We start from the raw sequence: 24,837 nt of genomic DNA, 5'->3' as shown, positions 1-24,837 counted from the left end.
CTTCACGCAGTATCCCTGGTCATTGTTCTTGCTCTGCGTCTCCAAGGCGTCTCAGTTGTTAACAATATATGTTAACAGTGATGGCTACACCTCGGGGAAGCAATTCGTAATACATTGCACAATCGCTGTTGAACCAGGTGCGCAACATTATCTTTTGCAGATGAGCGCCGGTCTCTTTACAGGGAGTTACCGTGTGGGCTCAACCATTCCTTTCTTTTTCGTATGTTAGCATAAAGATACTTTTTCTCGTCACTAGTGACGGTACAATATTAAAAAGGTTGGTGTCGTCCACCGGCCGTTGATGATGAGCAAGCAGAGATGCACATGTGGGCACCGGATGATTTTTTTTTTTTATTTTGGCTTGGAGTATGCGGTACCGATACACCCGATTTTTGAACCTTCTCCTTTGCATGCAAATGTCCTATGCTGGTAGAACGATCACAGTTCATCATATCTGTCACATCTCGAGTCAATAACGTGAATCATTGCGGATTAATGCGTATGAACGATCTTCATCAAACCTCGGAGGCCTTCCTGAACGTGAACAGTCATTAATGAAATGACAACCCTTCTCAGAACCATTTCTTGCCGTGCTCTCTCCAATGAGATGACCCCTTTTCACAACGCAAATATATTTCTGGCTGCGTTTGCCGCTATCTTCCTTTATCAACAGTGAACTACAAATAAAAATGACAAATAAACCTATAGCAACCAGAATACCAACATGCAAAACAAAAACTCTAGGATATTATGCAACTTCATAATGAAATGGAAATGAGAGTTAGGGGTCACTGGCCTGGAGGCCCCTTAAGGGGCAGGTCCGGCCGCCTTGGTGCAGGTCTTATTACATTCGACGGCAGTCCGTCACGCTGACCATTTTTTTTTTTTTGCTCTCATTTTGCTCTATTTCGTTGAATTTGTTCGGGGCGGTCGTCCGATGACACCCGTTTAGGCTCTTCGTTGATCCATTCACTCAGTTTTTTGTTACAAAGGTTAGCAAATCCTCTGACCGAACACGCTGAGTTACCGTGCCGGCCTCATTCAGCTATCGGGGCGGACAATGGAATGAATGATTCGTGTGGCATTGGTGCCCGGGAGGCCCAACCTGGGATGCTCCGCAGTTGGGTTGCAAGTATTATTTCAGGTGACGCCACATTGGATGACTTGCGTGTCGGTGATGGTGAAATGATGATGAAAACAACACAACAACCCGTGCATGAGCGAAGAAAATAATCAACCCTGACAGGAATTGACCCCGAGCCTGCTGCATCGTAGGCAAACACGTCACCACTCAACTAAGCAGGCGGAAATCTTCATGCTGGTTTTCAAAGGTGAGTTCCCTGATGCAAGATTCCTGCAGAAAAGCTTTCGAAAAGGTAACTGTCTCAAAAGAACGGGTAGTGTTACGGAAACATAAGCTTTGTAAGTCGTTGGAAGTATCGTCCATGTATTAGTGCTCTCTGTCGCTCGATAAAACGCTTATATGTTTGAAGACGTTTACTTCTGTCCCTTTTCCTTTTTTTCTGTTCACAAATGCCAATGTGTCACATCTCAGGAGTATTGTATAAATGTCTACATTAATTATTAATTCAACAACAGTAAAATACATTAGACCATGCTCGGTGGTTCAGTAGTTACGGTTATGTTTGTGGTCATGACAGGAGTTATTACATTATTCTTTTTCTTGTGGCAGGATCTTGAATCAGTTCGTAGTCTGGAATAAGATCTGGAGGCCTCATGGTTCCTTCACAATGCTTAAGGTGAAAGCTGCGATGTTTTCTTCGAAAAGGACATACCAGGACCCTCTTTCTTCCATGACCACATCATTAAGGTGAATTTAAAAAAAAAACATACATAAATTTTTAAACACATAAAAATGATTACTGTGATCTTCTCGTGCGCCATTCGGAAATGGAAGAGTAAATGAGTGAAACGGTGATGATATTCAAAATACCCTCCACTACACACCAAACCGGAGACTTAAGCTTCCATACATATAGAACTTAACGAAACACGAGTAGAATGAATTAGTACAGTTCATCTGGTGTTCGTATTAACCTTCTGTTGAAAATGACGTATTTTGCTAAAATTTAACGTTTAATGTGCAATCGCTTCTAGAATAAATGTCGTAACGTACACGGATGAGCGAAAATACTATAATCTCCAGATTAATAGTTTATTACGTCACCTTCAGAATGCAACTTGTCAGGAATTCAGCGTGGCGTGTATTTAATATGTTCTTGATATTTCCCATGGGTGACAGTAAATATCTACGTAGAGGTTATGAGAGTCCCACAAATTATGAACCATTAGTCTGTGGATGCAGAACTGTCACCCGATAGCGTCCCAGGTGTGTTCAATCGAGTTTAAATCAGGCTAGTTTAAATCAGCCATATCGACAACAGTTCGTTATCATACACCTCTAATCACTGCAGCACGATACTGGCCTATTGCCAAAGACAGTTATTCTACTTGATGGTGCCATCGCATTCTCGTGAGACATCAAGCGTGAACGTTTACAGATGGTCCACAATATTGTTCATTTAGGCCATGGCATTCATGGCCCCGTCCTCCCTGCTTTACTTCAGCTCTGTAAAGTTTGGAAGGTAGGAGACGAGGTACAAACATGTCATTCTGAGCAATGGTTCCCTTTCTAAAGAGCTCTGAAAATGGAACTTCAGTTATGGACACTATAAATATTAGAACAAGTCTGACCACTTTTCGGCAGGCAAAAGCGCTCTTCAGGGCAAAACATATGCAATGGCCACTTTAGCCGTGCTGGCCACATCACCACATCTTCTCCTGCTGGTCTTACTGTTTACTGGTAACCTACATCAATTGTATGTTACAAGAATTAATGACAGTTGTTACAACTCGAGACACGATAATACATCTATTGAAAGACGTTTATCTTTCACTCGTAACATCGTATTATAATGGCTTGAATTTGACTGCATTAAATTGCTATAAACATGAAACCTCCTGGCAGATTAAAACTGTGTGCCGACCGAGACTCGAACTCGGGACCTTTGCCTTTCGCGGGCAAGTGCTCTACCAACTGAGCTACCGAAGCACGACTCACGCCCGGTACTCACAGCTTTACTTCTGCCAGTACCTCGTCTCCTACCTTCCAAACTTTACAGAAGCTCTCCTGCGAACCTTGCAGAACTAGCACTCCTGAAAGAAAGGATATTGCGGAGACATGGCTTAGCCACAGCCTGGGGGATGTTTCCAGAATGAGATTTTCACTCTGCAGCGGAGTGTGCGCTGATATGAAACTTCCTGGCAGATTAAAACTGTGTGCCCGACCGAGACTCGAACTCGGGTAACAGTAAAGCTGTGAGTACCGGGCGTGAGTCGTGCTTCGGTAGCTCAGTTGGTAGAGCACTTGCCCGCGAAAGGCAACGGTCCCGAGTTCAAGTCTCGGTCGGGCACACAGCTTTAATCTGCCAGGAAGTTTCATATCAGCGCACACTCCACTGCAGAGTGAAAATCTCATTCTGGAAACATCCCCCAGGCTGTGGCGAAGCCATGTCTCCGCAATATCCTTTCTTTCAGGAGTGCTAGTTCTGCAAGGTTCGCAGGAGAGCTTCTGTAAAGTTTGGAAGGTAGGAGACGAGGTACTGGCAGAAGTAAAGCTGTGAGTACCGGGCGTGAGTCGTGCTTCGGTAGCTCAGTTGGCAGAGCACTTGCCCGCGAAAGGCAAAGGTCCCGAGTTCGAGTCTCGGTCGGGCACACAGTTTTAATCTGCCAGGAAGTTTCATATCAGCGCACACTCCGCTGCAGAGTGAAAATCTCATTCTGGAAACATCCCCCAGGCTGTGGCTAAGCCATGTCTCCGCAATATCCTTTCTTTCAGGAGTGCTAGTTCTGCAAGGTTCGCAGGAGAGCTTCTGTAAAGTTTGGAAGGTAGGAGACGAGGTACTGGCAGAAGTAAAGCTGTGAGTACCGGGCGTGAGTCGTGCTTCGGTAGCTCAGTTGGTAGAGCACTTGCCCGCGAAAGGCAAAGGTCCCGAGTTCGAGTCTCGGTCGGGCACACAGTTTTAATCTGCCAGGAAGTTTCATATCAGCGCACACTCCGCTGCAGAGTGAAAATCTCATTCTGGAAACATCCCCCAGACTGTGGCTAAGCCATGTCTCCGCAATATCCTTTCTTTCAGGAGTGCTAGTTCTGCAAGGTTCGCAAGAGAGCTTCTGTAAAGTTTGGAAGGTAGGAGACGAGGTCCTGGCAGAAGTAGAGCTGTGAGTACCGGGCGTGAGTCGTGCTTCGGTAGCTCAGTTGGTAGAGCACTTGCCCGCGAAAGGCAAAGGTCCCGAGTTCGAGTCTCAGTCGGGCACACAGTTTTAATCTGCCAGGAAGTTTCATATCAGCGCACACTCCGCTGCAGAGTGAAAATCTCATTCTGGAAACATCCCCCAGGCTGTGGCTAAGCCATGTCTCCGCAATATCCTTTCTTTCAGGAGTGCTAGTTCTGCAAGGTTCGCAAGAGAGCTTCTGTAAAGTTTGGAAGGTAGGAGACGAGGTACTGGCAGAAGTAAAGCTGTGAGTACCGGGCGTGAGTCGTGCTTCGGTAGCTCAGTTGGTAGAGCACTTGCCCGCGAAAGGCAAAGGTCCCGAGTTCGAGTCTCGGTCGGGCACACAGTTTTAATCTGTCAGGAAGTTTCATATCAGCGCACACTCCGCTGCAGAGTGAAAATCTCATTCTGGAAACAACCCCCAGGCTGTGGCTAAGCCATGTCTCCGCAATATCCTTTCTTTCAGAAGTGCTAGTTCTGCAAGGTTCGCAGGAGAGCTTCTGTAAAGTTTGGAAGGTAGGAGACGAGGTACTGGCAGAAGTAAAGCTGTGAGTACCGGGCGTGAGTCGTGCTTCGGTAGCTCAGTTGGTAGAGCACTTGCCCGCGAAAGGCAAAGGTCCCGAGTTCGAGTTTCGGTCGGGCACACAGTTTTAATCTGCCAGGAAGTTTCATATCAGCGCACACTCCGCTGCAGAGTGAAAATCTCATTCTGCTATAAACATGTACCACATTTGAAGATGACTGTCTGTGCCACGTGCATTCACGAATCCATGTTACTTCCGTCTGATATAACACAGAAGGTGATCGGTGATAGTTGCCCACGCTCTGAAGTTTCAGCATTGGAAGACACACAATGGAATTCACTTCTATTAACCAAGCAGTGGCCGCGCTACGTACCATTCTGCCCCTGACTAAAGCGGAAAACTGTGTTTAGCCCACGGCCGAATTCACCAACGTCAATTAAAGCTAAGCACATCTTAAAATATTACTACCTCTGTAAGTATATCTGTCTATTACTGGGCAAGAAAAGTACTCTCTTAAGAAGCTCTTAACGTCTGTTGACTTTCTCGGTTTAGGTTGTTAGTTGCTAGATGCATATTATTATTATACATGGCTGGGAACTGCGGGCCGCATGGATCATGGTTCCGGCAGCATGCGGCACGGGGGCTGCAGTTTTCTGACCTCTGGTATAAATTCTCTAGTAGATTGTGTCGGAATCTTTTAAAGGATTTACGTATGACGCTGTTTTACACGAGAAGGTAGCAACGATATAGGAGAGAATCACTTTGCAGAAGGACTATATATTATTGATAAGTGATGTCGAACTTCAATACACCATTCGTATCAGGACACTCCCAAAAACATACGTTCTTCATATTACGAAATAGTAATAAATCATGACCCTAAGCTGTCGCCAGGCGTTGATATACATCAACGGGGACATTTGAAAATGTTTGTCCCGACCGAGATCTCCTGCTCACATGGCAGATGCTCTATCCATCTGAGCCGCCGAGGTCACAGAGGATAGTCCGACTCCAGGTATTTATCCCTTGCACGCTCCCCATGAGACCAACATTCCCACCTTAATGTCCACACACTATATTCGTAGTGCCCCAGCCTATTGCACCCATTACTCACGGCAGACAATCATACCGAGTCCCCTAAGAGTTCGGGCAAAGCGTGTCATGGCCGGTTAACCTTAACTTCTTCTGTGCAGGGTGAACACGCATTGCCCGAACTCTGACGGGACTCGGTAATATTGTCTGCCGCGAGTAATAGGTACAATGGGCAGGAGTACTATGAATGTAGTGTGTGGACATTAAGTTGGGAATGTGGGTCTCACGGGGAGCGTGCAAGGGATGAATACCTCCAGTCGCACTATCCCCTGTGCCCTCGGTGGCTCAGTTGGGAGCCGGCGCGGTAGGTCAGCGTGTTCGACCAGAGGGCTGTTTGCTCTCTGTAATAAAAATACTGAGTAAAAGAATTAACGATCAACTCGTAAGTCATTTTCAGCCATGTGTTCGGATAATTTTGATCACATAGTGTATACATAAAGGGCAATGTCCTGACTGACAGTGTCCGCAGCTCGTGGTCTCGCCGTAGCGTTCTCGCTACCCGAGCACGGGTCCTGGGGTCGATTCCCGGCGGGGTCAGGGAATTCACCTGCTTCGTGATCACTGGGTGTTGGTGTTGTCATGATCATTTCCTTATGTTTCATGAACGTGGTGAGTTTGGACTGAGCAAATGTTGGGAATTTGTACGGGTGCTGATAACTGCGCAGTTCAACGCCCCACAAATCAGACATCATCATCAACATCATCTGACTTACTGACTCATCACCGTCAAGCCCAAGCCGTTATGGATAGAAACTTGAAATCCGGAGAAGATGGGCATCTTTTACTGTGGGCGTCGTTTAAGAAGCGATGTTTGGAAATTGCAACCCTAATGGGGTGACATAAGGGATGAACTTTTTTTTAAATGTCGTAATTAAGGCGTTTTTCAATGCAACTATGAAAATTGGTATTTCGCTTCTCGGCCAAAAATGTTTCATCATTTTTGGAAATTTAACATTGGGGGTGAATAGTGGGTGAAAGCATTTTTCTGAAAGTATATCATTACTAAAGAACTACTGAGGTATTATTAAAGCTACATCTATGAACATTGATATTTGACTTCTGCTTACAAATAAAATAAAATACGTGTTTCACTGTTTTTGTAAGCTGAACCCCTAAGGGGGTAAAGTTGGGGATCATATTTGATACGAAAGTAATGTATTATGAAAGTATTTTTGAAGCTAAACCTATATTTGGTTCCTCAGTCAGATATAAAAAGTACCTGTTTCAATGTTTCCGGAACTTCAACCCCTATGGGGATGAAACACGGAATGAAAGTTTTTATGGAAATATCTTATTGTGCAAAACGCTAAATCTATCAAAGCTAAATCTATGAAAATTTGTTTTTGGCTTCCTTGTTAGAATTAAAACCTACGTATGTTGCTGTTTTTGGAAATAATACATCTAAGGTGGTGAAATAGGAGGTGAAACGTTTTATGAAACTATTTCATGGCGAACGCAGTTTTAAAGCTAAATCTTTGAATGTTGGTCTTTGGACCGTCGGTTAGAAATGAAAAAAAATACGTCTTTCACTGTTTTGGGAAATTCAGCCCCGAAGTTAAAGAAGTAGGGTCTGATTGATTCATTGACTCATTACCGCCCAGCGCAAACCGCTGAGGACAGAAACTTGAAACTTGCCAAGGGCGTAGTTCTTATATATTAGGTATCATAGGATTGTCCACATTCCACTGCTAAGGGGATAAAACAGGGGATAAGAGGTTTTAGAATTAATATGGCTGTTCAGGGAAGTTTATCAGTTAGAAAATGAAAAAATACGTGTCTCAGCATTTAACCTTACGTGTAAAATAATGGGTGAAAGCTGTTTGTGAAATTAAATATTTCGTTATGAACTACTAAAGGATTTGTAAGACTGCATTTGTGACAACTGATATTTGACTTCTCGGCTAGAAATTAAAATTGCGTGTATCAGTGTTTAGGAAATTCAACCCCTATGGGGGCGCAAGGAGGAAAATTTTTAAGAAACTATTTCATTACACTAAAAAGTCAATAAGCAAAATTTACGAAAACTGGCATTTCATTTCTCGGTTAAACATAAAGAAATATTTGTTAGCGGATTAAAGTTGTTATAGTAATACATTCTTAAAAACGCAAGAGGCAAGACTGACAAAACTTTGGAATCCAGCTGCCAGAATTGCTTCTTGGGCAAGAGTACATCGTGAAAAGACCGAGCTTGTATGGCCATAATTAGCGCTCAAAATTTAGAAAATGTTGCAATTTAAGAGCAACATAAAAATTCGAGCAAATAAAAACAAAATAAGATCTGCAGACTAGCGAAGCATCAGGCACTAAGCAAGTGTAACACTTGCACATACATAGAAAAATAAATCCACCAGTGTACACCTAGACTATCGATGGGAATTTGCTGGAAACAATAATTATCGTAAAATATTGAGTAGTATTTTACGCAGCGACCTTAATAGGAGACACCCTACTAAACAAATAGTAGGAAAAGCCGATGTCTGACTGAGACTCATAGAAAGAAGCTTTAGGAAATCTGATTCGTCCTTTAGAGAAGTGACTCACAAGGCACTTGTTCGACACGTTATTCAGCAGTGCTCATCAGTTTGAGAACCTTACCGAGCGGGGCTCACAGAACAGAAAAAAAATGGTTCAAATGGCTCTGAGCACTATGGACTTAACGTCAGAGGTCATCAGTACTCTAGAACTTAGAACTACTTAAACCTAACTACCCTAAGGACGTCAAACACATCCATGCCCGAGGCAGGATTTGAACCTGCGACCGTAGCGGTCGCTCGGTTCCAGACTGAAGCGCCTAGAACCGCTCGGTCACAACGGCCGGGAAGATCCGTCGAAGAGCGTCGCGTTTCGTCGTGGTATCGTTTAGTTCACACAAGAACGTTACTGAGATACTCAACAAATTCCAGTGGCAGACGGTATAAGAGAGTCGTTGTGCACAACGGAGAGGTTTTCTATTGAAATTATAGGAGTCGGACAACGTATCATTTGCTCAGACCGAAGTCTCGTGAAATATCTACAACAAAAAATAATTTGAGGAATGTGGCAACTGGTGTCATTGGAAGCGGTTCTTTATTCAAAAGGATATTTCACCTTGTAATGTTTCCTTTGTAGGATTGTAGCGAGTTTTATTACGTACAACTCGTGCACGAATGTGAAACTGTCAACCTTTTGCTGAAGTGTCTAATACGAACGGAAGCACCACGACCTCCCAGACATTTGGAGCGTGACTGAAGCGGGTAATTACGTAATCACATTTAAGCAGTATTTTCTAGTTTATTAGTTTACTTTTGCATTTGGCTGTTTATTTAATTTATCATTAGTTTTCACAGAAGTTTAAACCCTCCATTGTTTTTTAATAACATGTTTTCCAGTTTTAGGAATCTGATTGGAATCAGAAAGCCAGATCATCTTATTGATCAAGAAAATTATGTTCTCCTAACCATGTCTGAATTGCATTACTTGCATTTGAGTATACAACTTTTTCTAATGAAAAATAAATGACGACCAGATCAACAAGATGGGCAACTATACAAAATACGACGAAGATGCTTGTGTTGTGGAAGACAAAAGAACAGGTTGACATCAATTTCGTGTAATGTATCTAAAAGATCAGTATCTGATCTACGTTGGGTAACAGTGATCACTCTTGTCCACAATGCGAAAACACAGTTCATATTACATTATACATAGAGGGCTTATGGAACACATTATTTAAACATGTATTTGATTTATATATCTTTCACATATAATTCTGTTTAGAACTGCTGAAGGTAGTTTGTTGGTTTTGGGTTCATTTTGTTACATATTTGGGTATTTTTGTAATATTTTTAAATATAGAGAATGCACCACGAATGTACATACGACGTATATTTAGTCTAAGTACAATTTAAGTACATGTAGTAATAGATTAAAAGCTACTGAGAAAATTATTAACTATCTCAGATGTACGTCATCAACGATTAAGGATATTCTGCAGATGAATTTCTGTTATCCTGGTCAATTTATCTTATCAGGGAGATGTATCGGAGAAAATCTGCTATAATCAGTGAATAATTGAATTACTGTACCTTTTAAAATGCAGTTTACAGTATGTACTTTATGTGTCAGCTACGCACCAGAATGTAACTGTCGGGAAAAGTGATTGGTCAGTGTCAAACCATTCTAAGGTTTGATTACTTTTTAGCAATGTAATAAAATAGGTAGTCAGAGTCCCGCGTATTCTTAGACCACAAACGCCTCCACACTGTTAAGTCCAACAGTTCGACGTTGTGTCTTTCATTATGAGTCACGTAAAGAGCACTTACCCTGTATTTAGTACAATCCTGCTTCCCTAGCTACGATCGAGTAAAGTGGAGACAGGAGTATCAACTTGCCAATATTTTGTAGCGTCGACAGTCTCATTAACGGTGCACATTCTCCTCATTATAAGTTCTACGCAGAACCAATGGTTCTTCTTTCCTTCCCCTTTCTTTCTTTTTCCTTCTTTCTCTATAGCCAGATGAGACGAAACAGGAGCGCGAAGAGGGTAGTGCCGTGTACGACACTACAGAGAATCAAGCGAAGGCGTTGCGACTGCAGAGAGAATCCTTTGTAGGATTGTAGCGATTTATTTACTCGTGCACGGATGTGAAACTGTCAACAGATTTCGTTCGTATAAAGCTGTGTACTGGAACTATGCTAACGAAACAGTCATAGTAGTGAACTGTCTATGACTGCCTTTCGTTATCATAGTTCCAGCAAACAACTTCATATGTACGAGATCTGTTGACATTTTCACATCGGTGCACGAGATGTGCCTCTTAAAAATTTTAACATTATATATTAAATGTGGTATTCTCAACTCTAACAACACAGACAGCTTTAAGAAATCTCGAAGTTAACTGCATTTGGTGACGTTTAAAGCGCAATTTACTCTTACAAGACAAAATCTTTAACTTCAGTGATAAAAGTGAAGGACATTAGACGAAGATACGTATGCTTCATCGCCGGCCGAAGTGGCCGAGCGGTTAAAGGCGCTACAGTCTGGAACCACAGGACCGATACGGTCGCAGGTTCGCATCCTGCCTCGGGCATGGATGTGTGTGATGTCCTTAGGTTAGTTAGGTTTAAGTAGTTCTAAGTTCTAGGGGACTTATGACCACAGCAGTTGAGTCCCATAGTGCTCAGAGCCATTTTGAATCGTATGCTTCATCGTGATGAAGAAAAACAGTTAAAGATTACTCGAACTTGAGCAAGGAAACTTATCATCATCAACTATGAATACCTTAAGACAGTTTCTAGTAACTCGTGGGATGCCGACGTGTATTTCAAAATATGAATGTTAACGTTATGAGCTATTACACAGCATTAGTCTTTCTAAGTAAAGTGTAGTTGATCAGTATGTCATAATGGCCGCTCATGAAGAGTTATCGAAAATAAATATTGACACGTGTGACATGCGAACAGCTTGCAACTCTTCACAATAAACCACATACGAAGCGTAAGATGCAGGGGTACTTCGAAACATAATTTCGGAGAACGTGAGACTAAATTTTATTGTCCCGTCGAGCCGGCCGAAGTGGCCGTGCGGTTAAAGGCGCTGCAGTCTGGAACCGCAAGACCGCTACGGTCGCAGGTTCGAATCCTGCCTCGGGCATGGATGTTTATGATGTCCTTAGGTTAGTTATGTTTAACTAGTTCTAAGTTCTAGGGGACTAATGACCTCAGCAGTTGAGTCCCATAGTGCTCAGAGCCATTTGAACCATTTTTTTGTCCCGTCGACAGAGGCTATGCTTGAATTAGAAAGGGATGGGAAATGTTATCTGTCATATCCTTTTCAAGAGAACAACCCCAGCATTTACCTTACCCGATCTGGGGAAACCGAAATAAACTTAAATATTGATAGCCGGATGTGACTTTGCAACGCTGTGCTTCCGAATGTGCGTGAACCGATGGCTTTTATGGGCATCATTTCGTTATTTACATTATCGGGTTCAGGCAAATAATTAAAAACCTAAAATTCAACAGACGGAAGGAGTTTAGGAACAGCCATCCTCAGGAATGCGAGCAAAATGTTTTAGCCACAGTCCCACATCGCTCGTAGTCCAAGGCTACCAGTTCTGTTCAGTGCACCGTAGAGATTAAGCTACCAGTAAAGCGACACCACGATAGGTGTAGGTTAGTTAGAGAAATAAAAATGAGGATAATGAGAACTGTTCATAGTAACCAGTAAACCTAAAAATTGCTTTCTATCTGACGAATAAAATTCTCAGGCCGGATGCATGTTTGCTGTGTCGGAACCGACAGAGAGCAAAGTTATCTAGCAAGAATATCTTACAGCACATAAACAAGCACAGTGATTCATTCAATTCGAATAGTTAAGTTATCTGAATGTAACAGCTATCTCTTTATTAAAACTAGAGAGTTGCTTACATATGATCCGTCTCAATTGTAGTACTACGGTCCAAAACAAATAAGAACATTTCTTAGATTTGAAAGATGACAGCGAGAAAAAAGAAAAACCTTTGTGAATGATACCCAATGAACATCAAGTCAGCACCTAAGGTAATTGTTTGTAGGATGTATAGATAATTTTGGGGTATCCACGCTTGAGTTAGAACGTCAGTGCTGCGTATGACTTTTGGCAGTGCAAGCATTGATTGAAAGAGTATATAACGATCTATAAAGTCAAGTTAATTTTTAAACTGCAATCACAGAGGTGATTATTTTTTTCGTTTACAATGCCACCAGAGTGTGAATGTCATCCCCTATAACAGACGTCTTACCCAAACGGTTTATACGCATCTTACGTTCGGAAACCGGAATGTCTCATTATATAATAGACTCCCTGGCCGAACACTTTTACAGGCTCTGCCATTGCCCTTATCTAATTCACACTTTACACTTATGAATCAGTGATAGATACGATATATCGCCGAGACTTTATGAGTAATCTGCATTCACGATGATGGTGGAAGTCTACTATATCCTGTGCTATCTATCGTTTCACTGGCACTCATACACCAGGGAGGGAAAAAATGAGATAAAGCGGAGAATTATGAACGAAGGAAATCCTTCATGCGTGGCGACAGGGGACATTCTGTTCTACTGGTTTTCTGATATCCAATTCTGGATTGAAGAGAGAGAGAATTCCAATTTCTATCGTTAAAAGTATTATTGAGTTACTTTAAGGATTCGCGACAAGAGTTAGTGGCAAGTAAGTATTTCATAAACGAAACCTAACTACAGTAACTGGTTGCATTTGTAGACGGATTACTGATTCTCGAACAAATATTTATTTGAAGAAACCTTTAGATGTCCCGTAACATTCAATGAACAGGCTGTACGCATATACTATTTAAGATCAGCTGGTAAGACCACTACGTCGTGGAAGAAAGTGACTGTGATATTCTAGTGCATCGTTAAAAATTTTATGTTTAACTTTAATATCCCGTCGAAACACATACCAGTATCAGAGAAGTAGTGTGTATAAGGAGTGGAAAGGAATTCTTCATGATCAGCTCAACTACGGTAAAAATTATTTTTACATACTGTGGAAGTAAAAGTTGGCTGTGAACAAGATTTTACATTACTACACCACCCTTACACATTTTGCTAAACATCTGCTATTATAACACTCTAATCGCTATTCGACACATGCTTCTGAACGTAGCACAAACAATCATTGCAACGTAAACGAGAATGTTGTGAAACGCATGTGAATACAACCCCTTATACTAAAGAAATCTTTACTTTGAAACTTAGAATTTTGTGAGACTATCTACCTCTAATAACGAATATTCTTTATAGTTGCTAAATTTCTCGTTAGTCTCTTAATTCATAAGAAGCTATTATAAAAGGGGTGGAGTGGCTATGGGCTGGGTACCCCCATAGAAGTGCACTAGGACCTCTAAAAAAGTGTGTGAGAGAGAAAATAATCTTTACTACATAGCTTTCAGAATAAACAATCTCGAAAATTTTCTCGCTATCGTAGTTCGTAAAATGAAAGATTAAGTAAACAACTTGGTTGACTCTAGAAAATTTGGAGACGGCATGGTTATGCAAAATTTCTATGAACTTAACACCCCCCCCCCCCCCCCACAAACAAGATACCAAAATCCAGATTTCGACTCCACATCAGAAGTAAATAAATATCTTTGGCTCCGATGGCCACCTAACTCCGATGACCTTGCAGTCGACGGAATGTTAGCCAATGATATTCCGCTTTCTTCCAAGGTCCTTGGCCGTTGAACGGAGAACGTAACAAATAGAAACATATATTTTTTAAACGTCTTGTATGATCCAGGTATTTCAGGTATCATAAACTCATTAAACTACATAATCTTCATTCACTCTGCTGAATTTTAATCCTTCATTTAATGACCTTGACCCCAACACGTTTCAACTTTTACTTTCATTATCAACAATCTTGGCGGCAGAAATGAAACTGCGTATCGCGTTAGACCTCATCCAACGGCAGTTTTCATTCTACCATAGTGACTGCTAATAATGAATTTTAAAACATTCCCGTTCACTAAATAAAGGCGCATATTGAAGCGAAGATGTTCGAAACTGTAACTTTTGATTAACGATTTTAAACAATCGCCCCGACCGCATAAAATCTGTAGCCGATGCTATGAATAGCTAACAGAATTCTGGCCGTTTTGGAGTGTCTTTTGTTTATAAAGTGCAAATTAAAAGTGGTCACCATTCTCTTCTACACGAATATGGACTCAAATTTCCAACCCATTTCGCTGCTATTTGACTGCTGTGCATGCTTTGGCGATTCCTTAGCAACATACATTTGCATTTTGAGTTACAAGTTGTAAATTAACTATCTCTGAAAGCTCCACACGTACTGTTCCCTGTAAGTTCCCTCACCTCAGGTACACAGTGTTTTAAAACTTACAGTACTCAAGTAAGCAGCCAGTAGAAGAAGCGTCGTTCAACGACGAAATAATGGATGCCAATATCTATACATAGATTAAAGTATGGTTGTCAATAATAACGGTTTCATCTGTGGCTTCAAAGAAAAAGTGTGTGGGAGAAGAACAGACTACTCTTACAACCTGTCATGGGTCATTAGTCTAGATATATTGGATATAGCTTATGGTACCTCTGAACATTCATCATTCCTCAACTAAGAGTGAGTTCCTTGTCACTCCAGGCACGATGATACTTATCACTTACTACTTAGTCTAAATTAATTCCATACATCTCCCTAGATTTTCGGTTAATAATTCCACGTCTAAATGTCTGTAAATTACAATACTGATGACAGAAACGAGATACTGATCGGTAACTAACTGCATATGGCAGATGGGTAGACGAAGTAGGAGGTGGAAACCTGCATTTGCTAAAGCCCGCCATTGGTTGTTAAAGAAATAGTGCGTCAACGAGCATGTAGTTGAAATACGTCTCGATAACGTATGCGAAATGAACCATTATCAGGGATTACAGCTGTGTGCAAGCCAGAAATGAAACCCAGATCTCGCTCCTTCGTTGCCCGCCTGAAGCTTTGCATCTCCCGAAAGCCAGAGAAATGAGTTCGAGTTAAGCTTCAGTACACAGTTTGAGATGGTCACCACATTTCATTTCAACGACTCTGCACTATATACTGAGGGATTTAGTCTCAATGCGTTTCTCTGTTCAAGCAGATCAATGACGGAGAGACGCAATATCATTCGGAGTCCGTAGCCCTCCTACCGAAACTCGAGGCGGTAGGCGTGGAGAAGGATCGGGGATATAAATAACACTAAGATGTAAATATTGTAACTACCCCCTGTAGCCAAATATTTTAACCATCCCGCTACTACGATACGTACAGATTGTGACAGCGCTTGAATGTAAGACATGTCGGTATTTCAAATGCTGGCAGTCACCAACGGAGAAGAAATTCAGACAACAACTAAAATGTCTAGATGCCAGAGTTCCAAAATTTTCTGCTCTACCTCATTAGTATGTACTACACTGGTAGATTACACAGGTGCAGGAGGAAAGCTGAATGATATCTATAGAGACAGTCGACACGAAAAGTAAAGATGTATATTAAGAAGCTCACCGCATGTAAAATGCAAACCCCGTCGAAAGCGGGCTTCCGAGATTACACATGAATCATAACTATCTCCTTATTAAACATACGATTGTGAGAAATTTCAATGAGAGCTAAGGGATAAAAACGGCCAACGTTTCGTGATCTTTACATCATTGGATTGTTGGAAAATGCATTGATGGCAGTGCGTTGTAAATATAGATAGTTACTTCAGTAACTGATATAAAGCACTTCCAATGTTAGTAGGAGCATATTCGTGTCGGTGAACTATCTCCATATTAAACATGTAGTTGCGAAAAATTCGAATAAGGGCTAATGTATAAAAGCGGCCAATGTTTCGTCTTCACTAATTACTCGATTGTTGGAAAATACATTGATAGAAGTGTGTTGTAATACACATTACTTTAAAAACTCTTATATGCCACTTGCAGTGTTAAAAGCAACATAGTCCTGTCGGTAAACTATTATACAAAATAAATGGGAGATGTCAAACAGCAGAAAAAAGTATGTGTCAATAGCTTTTAAGAGTAACAGATAGAGCCCACAGTAAATATTAGCATACAACATTATTCCACCACTTGATTACCTAAAATAAGGTTAAGTTGTTGGAATACGCTGATTCATATGAAATGAAACGAGGTGCATAAAGCGAACTCGAAACAGTAGCCTGAAAAGCCCACGGAGGAATGATCAATAACGTATTTGACACGACAGTTAAAATGTTGTGAGCGTAATTTGGTTTCTTATCTCTGTCGAGACATGGAGTGTCAGTTTTCGCAGCTTAATATAGGTCTCTAAACGAGTGGTGTCCTGCATAGCCACTTACGTTAGCACGCCGCTTCTGGGATTCGAGTGAGGGGGGTGGGGAGGGGGGGTGAGCGGGATCCCGGGGGTCCCAGATCGAATCTGCCCTGCGGATTACCGACGAGGGTGGGTGTGTCGGTCAGGCTAGTTGTGGTTTGTAGGTGGTTTCCCATATTCGTCTACGTGAATACCTAGCTGGTATTGACATCCCGTTTTAATTACACCATTAAGAAGTATTTCGATAGCTGCCTCATAATTTCACATGGGGTAACATGTAGCCATTCCCTAACAGTAACGCTGTCAAAACCTGATTAACATTCAGACACCGTGAAAGGAACGGGAAAAGGAAGAACTGAAGAAAAGCTAAACAGTTACACAGTTCATGCATGTCCCAGACCACAGAGGAAGAATCTAACAAAAGAATGGTTACTTATAAATTACGTTTTATTTCATTTACCTTCTATTGCGGATAAAGATGAAATGACTTCCTCGTATGGGAATTCTCGGATTTTTCTATAGGTAAGCATTTAGATTGTCGAACAACTGTTCATCAGCTGCTAATACAGGCACATGACGCCGTATTTGCTATTCGTTTTTGGCGGAAACGAATACATCATAGTGGAAGTAAATATTGTGAAATACTTCGCGTATCTATCAGAGCGGAATTCGAGGAGGTTGAAAAGAGAGAGAATCTGATGAGAATTATTATAAAAGTAACATGCAAAGGTGGAAATTTTTTTAAATCTTATTTTTGTAGGGGTTCAAAGCCTCAACGTGTTTTGAGAATGAATGCTTGGTCCAAGTAGGCTGTAATCTGTTTATTATCTATGAAATTGAGCAGTTTCAACAGTTTGTCACTTTCAGCCGGGTGAAGTGGCCGAGAGGTTCTAGGCGCTACAGGCTGGAACCGCGCGACCGCTACGATCGCAGGTTCGAATCCTGCCTCGGGCATGGATATGTGTGACGTCCTTAGGTTAATTAGGTTTAAGTAGTTCTAAGTTCAAGGGGACTGATGAACTCAGCAGTTAAGTCCCATAGTGTTCAGCGCCATTTTTTTGTCACTTTCGGGCACATATTTTGAGCTTCACGCTTCATTTCACAGCGATGTATACTGATGAGCGAAAACATTATGAAGACTGCCCACCGCGAGGTTGAAATACCTACTGGTGGTGGTGCAGGCACGGAACTCAGTAAGGAAAGAATGTAAGAGAAAGGCAGACGAGTGGGCAGTCATTATATGGAAGATACGGGCCACAATTGCAGATATCCACAGATATAAACGGTTTTTGGCAAGAGGGACATTGTTGTAGCGCTGCGGCTGCAAACGAGAATCTCGGAAAAGACGAAGCTGGTCGCCTGTTGGCGTACCACTGCCGTTAGCAAAAAATGGCTCTGAGCACTGTGGGACTGAGCTGCTGAGCTCATCAGTCCCCTAGAACTACTTACACCTAACTAACCGGAGGACATCACACACGTCCATGCCCGAGGCAGGATTCGAACCTGCGTCCGTAGCGGTTGCGTGGTTCCAGACTGTAGCGTCTAGAACGGCTCGGACACTCCGGCCGGCTCACGTTAGCACCTATGGAAAGACGTTGAACGTCGTGTAATATGAACGACCACGTTTCATCACAGAACGTAGAGAGATTGGAAGATCTCCCACTGTGTAAACCAGAATAGGCATCGATGTGTGACAGATCTGGCGACAGAGCACAGTGCTGGTGCAGGTACAGTTGTTTCAGAGCACGTCGTCCAAAGGCCGTGTTGAACTTGGAGCTCCACATCAAACGACCCCTTCGTGTTATTGTGCTGACCCAATGACATCGTCCGTTATGAATGCAGTGGGCACAGCACCACTGAGTTTTCACCGTAGATCAATTGAAACGTGTCGCCCTTCGAATGAATAGCATTTCTTGTAACACCAGGTCGATGGTTAGGTCCGTACAAGCCGTCATCCAGGCGAATGGCTTCACGAAACATGCACTGCGCCACAGATGAGGCCCGGTGATGACAGAGTTATACTATGGGGTACTATGACTTGGGCATCCATGGGATCTGTGGGGGTTATCGAATGCGTCACAACAGCAGGTAATTACGTGAACGTTATTGCGGATTACCTGCATCGCTTCATGCTTGAAATCTCCCCCTACAGCGGTGACATCTTCCAGTAGGATAACTGTCTGTGTTGCAAGGTCAGAATCGTGCAGCCGTGGTTTGAGGGGCATTATAGTGAACACATATTGATCTCTTGGCCAGAAAATGTGCCTGATCTGTATCCAATGTAACATATATGTCGCCAACTAAGTACCTCTAATCGACTGTCAGGTAATTTGAGGAAATTGATTGACCTCTGTGCAGACATCGGGTGGCATATACTTCTGGAATCCTGTCAAGGACTTGTAGAATCCATGCCAAGCAGAATCTCTGCTGTACTGTGTTTGAAAAGTGAAAAACACGCTATTAAACAGGTGGTCATAAAGATTTGGCTGATAAGTGTACCAGAAAGTGAAATGAAGCGTGAAGCTTAAAATGTGATCGAAAATGACCCACTGTTGACATTGGCCAATGGCTCGCATAATAAAGAGATTACTGCCTACTTTGACCATGTTTTCATGCGCAAAACGAGGAAAAATATTATGGACAACTCTACGGATACAGAAGATTCATTTTCATTGCCAAGTAATCATCACGTAACTGGGCCGAGACTTAACTCTGTTCGTACTATCTCTCTTACCGTCCGCAGAATTTAAAAACTATTTGACGAACGTCGACCCTGAAAGCTGTTACAATAGTAATGTAAACACATTTCTCTCGTTAAGGACTCCAGTGCCAATTACGGAACCATACTTGCTCTTATATATTCACGGATAAGAGTAGCGAGCACTGATCATCCGATTATGTTTTTCAATATATATTAGCTACTTTGCGTTGTTTATGGATTATCACCGTCTCTCGAGATGTTTGAGGCTGATAACTGCTTAAGTTTCCTTCATCTTACTAAAGCTGGGCTTATCTCACTAAAGCTGGGAATGTTGGCCAAGGAGAATCAATTCTTGAATGTGAGCAGATTACTTTCCTTGTAACACCGAGTTAATTCATTTTTTAGCTATACCGGATTGGAGATTTTAAATTTCATTTTTAAATGTGACTTTTACTGTCATTACATCATAAATACGAAACTAATTTCGTATTCTTTCTCAAATAATGCTATGACACGAATTAATATGTTAAAATGAGTAACAGCCTATGTTTTGAAATTGTCTATATACTTCCAGAAAGCTATGGTGCTAGGGCCAGGGCACGAAACGTAGTAGCGGAGCGCGTGAGATATTTGGACACAAGAGCTTCAAATTGGAATCTGATCAAGTAAAAAATGCAAATAAATCAGATAGTAAAAGGAAAATAATTTCTCCACATTCACAATGTGCTGTAGTCTTTTGCTCAGCACACTAATCGATTCATCAAACAAAGAGGTCTACTGAACGACTACGATGATACGGACTTTTGGGATAACTTTCTAACGGAGAGGCTGTTACTGCTTCTGCTGTTGTTGTTGTTGTTGCTGTCTTCAGTCTGGTTTGATGCTGCTCTCCATACTGCTCTATCCTGTGCAAATTTCATCTCCGAATTACTGCAGCCTACGTCCTTCTCAATCTGCTGAGTGTATTGACCTTGGTGTCCTTCTACAACATCACCTCCTTTCAGCGACCTATCTCCAGCTCCAAATTAACAATTCTTTGAAGCCTCGGGATGCATTCTATCAACTCACCCCTTCTTTTAGGCAAGCTTGCCTAAATTTCTTATTTCCCCTGTTCGAATCAGTACCTCCTAAATCGTCACTCGATCTATCCATCTGCTCATCTGTGTTCTTGTGTTACTGTAACTATCTAAATGTAAATTCGAGTGTAGTCATAAAGCGAACCACAGCCTGTCTGAGGTGGTATATCGCTAAATATTCCCTGCAGCGTCAATAAAATTCTTCGGACTATGTATTTCCATCAATGACAGGGAACAAGAAAACACCAATAAAGTACGTGTGACGACCCTCCTCCTCATCCTCACTACCCTACCGGATTACGATAACAACATCCTCCACCAGCATATAAGGACAAAAGATTTTCTCGCTTAGCAGTCAACAAAACTGCCCAAGGAAGACCACTTGCAACAGTGGCCGAAACGTCAGACAATTTTACGAGTACATACTGACAATGCGATTACGTACCGTGAACAGTTATATTGAAAGGGAAAACGGTCGCGGAAGCCTACGCTTACATTCCTGGGCAATGTTCATACCGTATTTCCGTCGACGTTCGTGGTGACAGCGAAGAAACATTGCGTTTCGCTGGCGATTTATCGTGAAACCACGTGCTTCGCAACCTCTGCTTACCCGATCTTCAGGTCTGTCATAGTTCTATATGCGAAACGTATTGAAGATAGATGTGCCTGAAGGATTTTTGTAATGTCTAATATTGTCACCTGAAGGAATGAAGCAATGAATACTGTAAAATATTTTTTGGTTTGGCTTGTTGCCCCAATTTACACATCGCCGCAATTATTACGCTCTGCGGCTGGACGCAGTGCTACGCACCAATACGTTTACATTCTCTGTTATAAGCTTTTTTCCTCCATATATGCGTAACAACCCTATTTTAGTGCTTCCTCTAATTGCTTCTTTTACTTGTGGGTAATCTTCGGATTGACTCGGTCTAAGACTCTAAGGCATAGCCCTACGACCACGCCCCGTATCACGTGCCGTTGCAGGCCGTGAGATCGACATTGAGCTGTCACCTCCGGTGCCAGGAAATCGTCTTGTGCCCTGCCTTGTGGCTCACTATCTTACTAGTACATTGTCCGCCCTCTATTCGAGCTTCATTACCAAGAACAGTCAGGCATCGTAACGAGAAACCCAGCTTGCTTATTCACACGCATGGTAAATAAACAGCTATTGGAATGTGGTTTCCGGTAACTATAGTCGTTTCTATGTAGATCATCTTCAATACGTTTCGCATATATCTCTATAAGGCTGACAGGCCCCTGCGAATCTGTGTCACATCTTCCTACTAACGTATAACACTCATCATTGAGTCGGCATCTTTTTAAAACCTAGCAATTGTTGCAGGTTTACTAGTGGGAACACTACGAAATTTAACAAGTACAAAGAGCACATTTCTTTCAGTATTCCTTAATAAGATGAAATATTCAGGTAAAACCGTGAGTTATGTATAGTTTTGTAATTTCTAAATGGAAAAGAACAAATTGATACCAAATTCACATTCTGAACTAAATATACTTGTTATCTTAGAAACACGTGTGTGTGCTTATATTTTGCAACAATTTTCATCTTTCTCCACTTATAAGAGCTAGATAGATGGAGTAAACTACCCATATATATCTTAATGTGAACGACTGCAAAGCAAAAAAGATCAACAAAGCATTGACGAGTTCGTCTAATGTGCCTGCTTACTAATCCATCACGGACTGACATGAAGCTTCGTCTTATTGTCACTTTCTGATATATACATTACACCTCCACACTTGACCGTCTCGCATGACCTCGATGCTGACGGGACGTTAAACACTAATCTTCCTCACTTCCTTTCTGCTTTCCATCTTACACTTTTCTTTGGCGAGACTGACTTCAAGCTCCTACCTAGTCATGCTGGACTGCGTTTCCTGTTTATTTCTTAACCTCTTAGGAGCTGGCGCGAGTACTCCAGCTAAAAGTGTCAAAGCGCATTTCACTGTCAAACATTGCTCAGTTCGCAAGTTATTCCATATATGCGACGAAATCTGAAACTCTCTCCCCCAGCCTTATAGTAATAAGATCGGAACAGATAGCAAGAGATCGCAATCTATATTATAAAACTTTTACTGAGAGCATATTACTGAAGCATGAAATCTGCATTGTTATTATAGATCATCTCAGATATTTTACGACAGAAATGTAAATTCCTGTTAGTCTAATGATGCGTCGACAACGATATTAGTAAAGACGGTAATAAAGTTATGATATTACTAATCGACAGAAATCGGCTTGATTCATTTAAAAAAAAACTGTTGCAGGATTCGCCTTAAAGCATTTACACATAACCCAAATTAGAATTCCTGATATCACTTGAACAATATTCATTTTAATGGGTCTCCAGTACCTAAACGACTGTACTACATTCATCAGTGTAAATTTAACAAAATAATTCCGGTCTTACCTTGGGCTGAAACTATACCAGCAGAGGCGAAGAGTAGGAGAATCACCGTGGACACCGCGAGGACGGTGTCCAAAGACCGCTGTGGTTGTCCCATGTGTGCAGTTAACAGAACAGTAGTAACAGAACAGTCAGCAAGAGGCACTGAACTGCGAAGATAACTTTAAATTTCACTTCAAAACACTGTAGTCTTCACATTTCTACGATGGATGGTGAGAGTATTACTTGAATGCTGTCACAATGTTATGTACTTTATCTTGATTTTAGTTGTTAGAATTATTGAGTCTTACAGATGCTGTAGTGCGGTAAGGCAGAAAAGAGCTTTTGGGTAGACTGTCACATCTAAGAGACATGATGTAATTCATGTATGCTTCTTAGCGAGACAGTAAGGATTTCACACGTGCATCAACGCAATAACTTGCCGTTTAGCGGGTATGTCATGTTGCTCGTGGATAGTAAAGGACATAAAGAATAATTATGATGGAGCAGCGCTTAGCCCGCTAGCACAGGCGGGTCGCATTATTATTATTTTTTTTCGTACGAAAGATATATCCTAACACATCTTAAAAAACTCAGCAGATAAAAAGAGAAAAATGACGCTTCATATCCATGATGCACCACTGAATCGCAGGGCTATCGGACCAAAGTATTACACCGCGTCGACCCGTCCGTCGCAGTGGCTTACGATGTTACGCGAGAGCCGTGCGCACACCAACTGTCGCCCGTGGGTCCAGAGCGGACGCAGGTCCCCGCTTCCCAGCATGCTTCGCGCGCAGTGCCGCGAGAGCAACTGGCTCACGCACAGTAGGCGCTACAGAGGCCAGACGTGTCGTCCAGTGCGCATGCGCAGCTCGCTGGCTCTCGTGTGGACGTTAATTCGGATGTCGGCGCTCGGATCCCCCACCGATGCTCGACGAGACAAACGGCTGCATCGAATCCTCGCGTCCATCGAAACGTTGTTTTTTTCCCTTTTTTATCGCCAGTGGATTTCAGTCGTCATGTAATATCCAAATAGGGTGGGTAGTTACTCGTAAAAAGCCAGTTTACAACGCGGTCCAATTGGTGCAAGTTTCATTAGGTAAAATTTATAGCTTGTGAAGCATGGCTGAACTTCAGAAAATTTTCTTCACTTCATTCTGAAAAAAAGTGACAAAAATGAGTAAAATGCACATCACACACTCTTCCAATATAGGCAAGTTTCATTACATAAAATATGTTATGTTGGCAGAAGAGCCAACACCGTGTTACGAATGGAGGCCGAAATGCATGCGTTTTAACTCACGCAGGCTGGCGTAAGGAGGGAAGGACTATACGGACGTGAGGTCTGGAACATGACAAGGAATTAGAATTCAGAAGGCGGACGTAATTAGTTTGATACTTAACTTTAATCCATTAATGATGAACGTCGCTCTTGACGGTACATGATTCACAATACCATCTGTTCAGAATACATTCTTATAGTAACTTAATATGGCGCCTTGCTAGGTCGTAGCAAATGACGTAGCTGAAGGCTATGATAAACTGTCGTCTCTGCAATTGAGAGCGCCTGTAGACAGTGAACCATCGCTAGCAAAGTCGGCTGTACTACTGCGGCGAGTGGTAGGGAGTCTTGTTAGACTAGACCTGCCGTGCGCTCGGTCTGCAATCACTGATAGTGGCGACACGCGGGTCTGACGTATGCTAACGGACCGCGGCTGATTTAAAGGCTACCACCTAGCAAGTGTGGTGTCTGGCGGTGACACCACAAAATACACAGTTCAAAAGCTTGGTTAAAGTTGAGAAACTGTTCCTTACTTCAAATTTTAAAACTTCGATGCAAAACGTGTTTACCCTTTCACTATTTTACGTATTGAGCTGAAGTATTATGGCTACCTTAGAACCCCCGGACTGAGTA

At 42.1% G+C, this 24,837-nt stretch overlaps 1 protein-coding gene and 1 non-coding gene across 2 annotated transcripts in view; both read right to left on the bottom strand.

Moving 5' to 3' along the window:
• The window catches only part of LOC126188767 (synaptogenesis protein syg-2-like), a 478,582-nt gene extending 454,869 nt beyond the window's left edge, over positions 1–23,713 (bottom strand). The window contains exon 1 of the mRNA XM_049930377.1: positions 22,947–23,713. Coding sequence (XP_049786334.1) covers positions 22,947–23,040 — 94 coding nt within the window. The 5' untranslated portion in view covers positions 23,041–23,713. The remainder of the gene's footprint in view (positions 1–22,946) is intronic.
• Trnas-cga (transfer RNA serine (anticodon CGA)) lies at positions 3,000–3,075 on the bottom strand. The gene has a single exon. It is a non-coding gene; the product is annotated as a tRNA-Ser (tRNA).
• Positions 23,714–24,837: the final 1,124 nt, after the last annotated feature.

The sequence above is a fragment of the Schistocerca cancellata genome, chromosome 5, assembly GCF_023864275.1.
Source record: "Schistocerca cancellata isolate TAMUIC-IGC-003103 chromosome 5, iqSchCanc2.1, whole genome shotgun sequence".
NCBI classification, from domain to species: Eukaryota; Metazoa; Arthropoda; class Insecta; order Orthoptera; family Acrididae; genus Schistocerca; species Schistocerca cancellata.
Note: the sequence above shows the minus strand (reverse complement) of the source record. Positions and strands in the feature narration are given on the sequence as shown.